General features: G+C 43.4%; 1 protein-coding gene across 4 annotated transcripts in view; it reads right to left on the bottom strand.

Moving 5' to 3' along the window:
• The window catches only part of LOC101852769 (CAD protein), a 71,772-nt gene extending 71,252 nt beyond the window's left edge, over positions 1-520 (bottom strand). For all 4 annotated transcript variants that reach the window (XM_005099526.3, XM_005099525.3, XM_005099523.3 and 1 more), the window contains exon 1: positions 332-520. In XM_005099526.3, coding sequence (XP_005099583.1) covers positions 332-431 — 100 coding nt within the window. In that variant the 5' untranslated portion in view covers positions 432-520. The remainder of the gene's footprint in view (positions 1-331) is intronic.
• Positions 521-2,341: the final 1,821 nt, after the last annotated feature.

Genomic DNA, 2,341 nt, shown 5'->3' on the forward strand with positions numbered 1-2,341 from the left:
TGTAGCCACTCTAGATCTAGATCTAGATCTAGATCTAGATTATAGATCTAGATTAGAATCTAGATCTAGATCTAGATATAGATAATAATCTAGGTTCTAGATATCTAGATCTAGATTCATTTTAGGAGCTCAAAAAGCCAGCTTCATTGTGTTCATTGTCTCAAACACCAGTAGATCTAGATCTAGATTCTAGATCTAATAGCATGACATGAGTGAGACAGTCATTGTTATTTATGTTTATACAATATATATACAAATTGTCAATACTGCTCGAAGGAATTTTATTGATTAAATGAGCGTGAGAAGGTCCTGTCACCTGTGATTCACTTACCAACTTCTCCTGGAACACTCTTCTTCATGCCAAAGGCATCCCCTTCGAAAACGCTGCCATCCTCCAAGAGAAGGCATGCACGCACTTTTTCCTGTGCCATGATTGAAACTTTCGTTTAACAACACTGGGGTTTTGTTTTGATCTTGTCTGTTTTAAATGGTTCCAAGAAAACAGGACAGCGTGCAGCAGTACTCAGTACTCACCGCCACAGTCAGTCAGTAGTTGATCCTACTTTTTAGATAGATTCTACTTGTTGCGAACACTTGCCTAACTGTAATCCGGATAATTCTCAAATATCCATTATCCGGATCCAGTAGACCCCAAACCCCTCTGCTGAAGCGGCTCACAACCGAGGCGATTACATTTCACAAAATCACATTTGCAGAAGCGGATTCAGACACTCTTTCATAGAGTAGGCTAGCCTATTTACAGAAGAGGTTCATTTTTATTTTTAGTTCTAAAATCCTATTCCCTAAAACACCTGTAGATCTAGGCCTAGTTTCAGATCCAATGGGAAAAGTTATTTCTCTTGTTGTTAGACTGCTGACTTCACCTTCAGACATCAGTTATACACACAATATAGCCTACTATACTCAACAACAAAAGAAACGCAAGTGAATACAAAATAAAGTAGATAAGGACATTGGTAAGTAATTTGTGATTTTATAGATTTTTGGGGTCACATTTATTGAAGAGGATTTCTCTGTAAGGCGTAACAGTCCCGTTGGAGAGAAAACAAGTTGAATTTTCTGTGAAAAAACGAAAATGGTGTACCGGAGTTAAAGGGTGTGTCCATAAGTCGGTGATGTCAACTTTGGATCAATAGCGTGTGTGAGCAGCATATGCGTTCACAACAGCTTGGCATCTGTTTGGCATTGATCTCACAAGTCTGTGAATTATGGCCATGTTCACATTAATTTGCACCAATTTGTGTGATGACTCGCTGCTGCTGAGATGATGTTGTTGGTCTTGACTGAAAACGACTCAGCTCTCTTTTGATGTAGTCCCAGTAGTGTTCCATCGGGTTGAGGACTGGGCTCATTGAGGGCCATGGCAGCACCCTTTCTGCTGTAAATAAGAAGGCTGCTAGTGTAGCTCTTGCAGTACGAGGTCGGGTATTGTCCTGCTGCAGGATAAAGTTCGGGTGTTGCTGGAAATGAGGTATGATCACAGGCGCCAGTACCTGTTGGACGTAACGCTGTTCATTAACACCGTTACCTTGACCAGGTCCAATGTTCTGGAAAACAACGGTCCCAAGTGTTGGTTTAGGCGGATATATTGCACCCCAGAGCATTATGCTTAGACCACCCCATGCATGGACCTGCAGGACGTTGTTGTTTATGAGCAAACCGTTGGTTGGTTCTTCTCCATACCCGAATTCTTCCATCTCCTTGACTGGGGCAAAAACAGCTTTCGTCAGTGAATAAGACATTTCTCCACTATCGCCAGGTTCACATGTTGCTGAGCCCAAGCCAAACGTTGCTGCCGATGTCTTGCAGAGAGGACTGCACGTCTCAAAGGTGGACGACATTGCAGTTGTCCTTCTTGAAGCCGGCAGCGCATAGTCTGACCTGAAATGGCTCTTCCAGCCCCGTGGTTTCCAACGAGATTTCGGGCTGATTCGATAGCACACATGAAGCTGTCTCGCAGATGATTTCGTAGAAGGGCACGGTCTTGGCGTACTGACGTCACACGTCGTCGGCCAGTTCTGTGAGCATCACGAGTACTTTCAGTAACTTGAAAACGTCTTCGGAGTCGACATATTGTTGAGGGGGACACACCCATAGAAATAGGCACATCTGTTGGACTCTCTCCCGCCTGCAATCTGCCGATAGCCCTTTCTAGGTTCGCTTCGTTGAGTCGTGGCATGGTCACTGGCTCAAAAACACTCAGCTGAAAAAAAGCGTTACGTCCTGTCAATTTAAACCCCTCGGTCTGGTGAACTTTTCAGAGGATAAAAAGTGCTCTCCAACTGGGATGCTCAAGAAAATACTCAGTTTGCATTTTTTC

The sequence above is a fragment of the Aplysia californica genome, unplaced genomic scaffold, assembly GCF_000002075.1.
Source record: "Aplysia californica isolate F4 #8 unplaced genomic scaffold, AplCal3.0 scaffold00216, whole genome shotgun sequence".
NCBI classification, from domain to species: Eukaryota; Metazoa; Mollusca; class Gastropoda; order Aplysiida; family Aplysiidae; genus Aplysia; species Aplysia californica.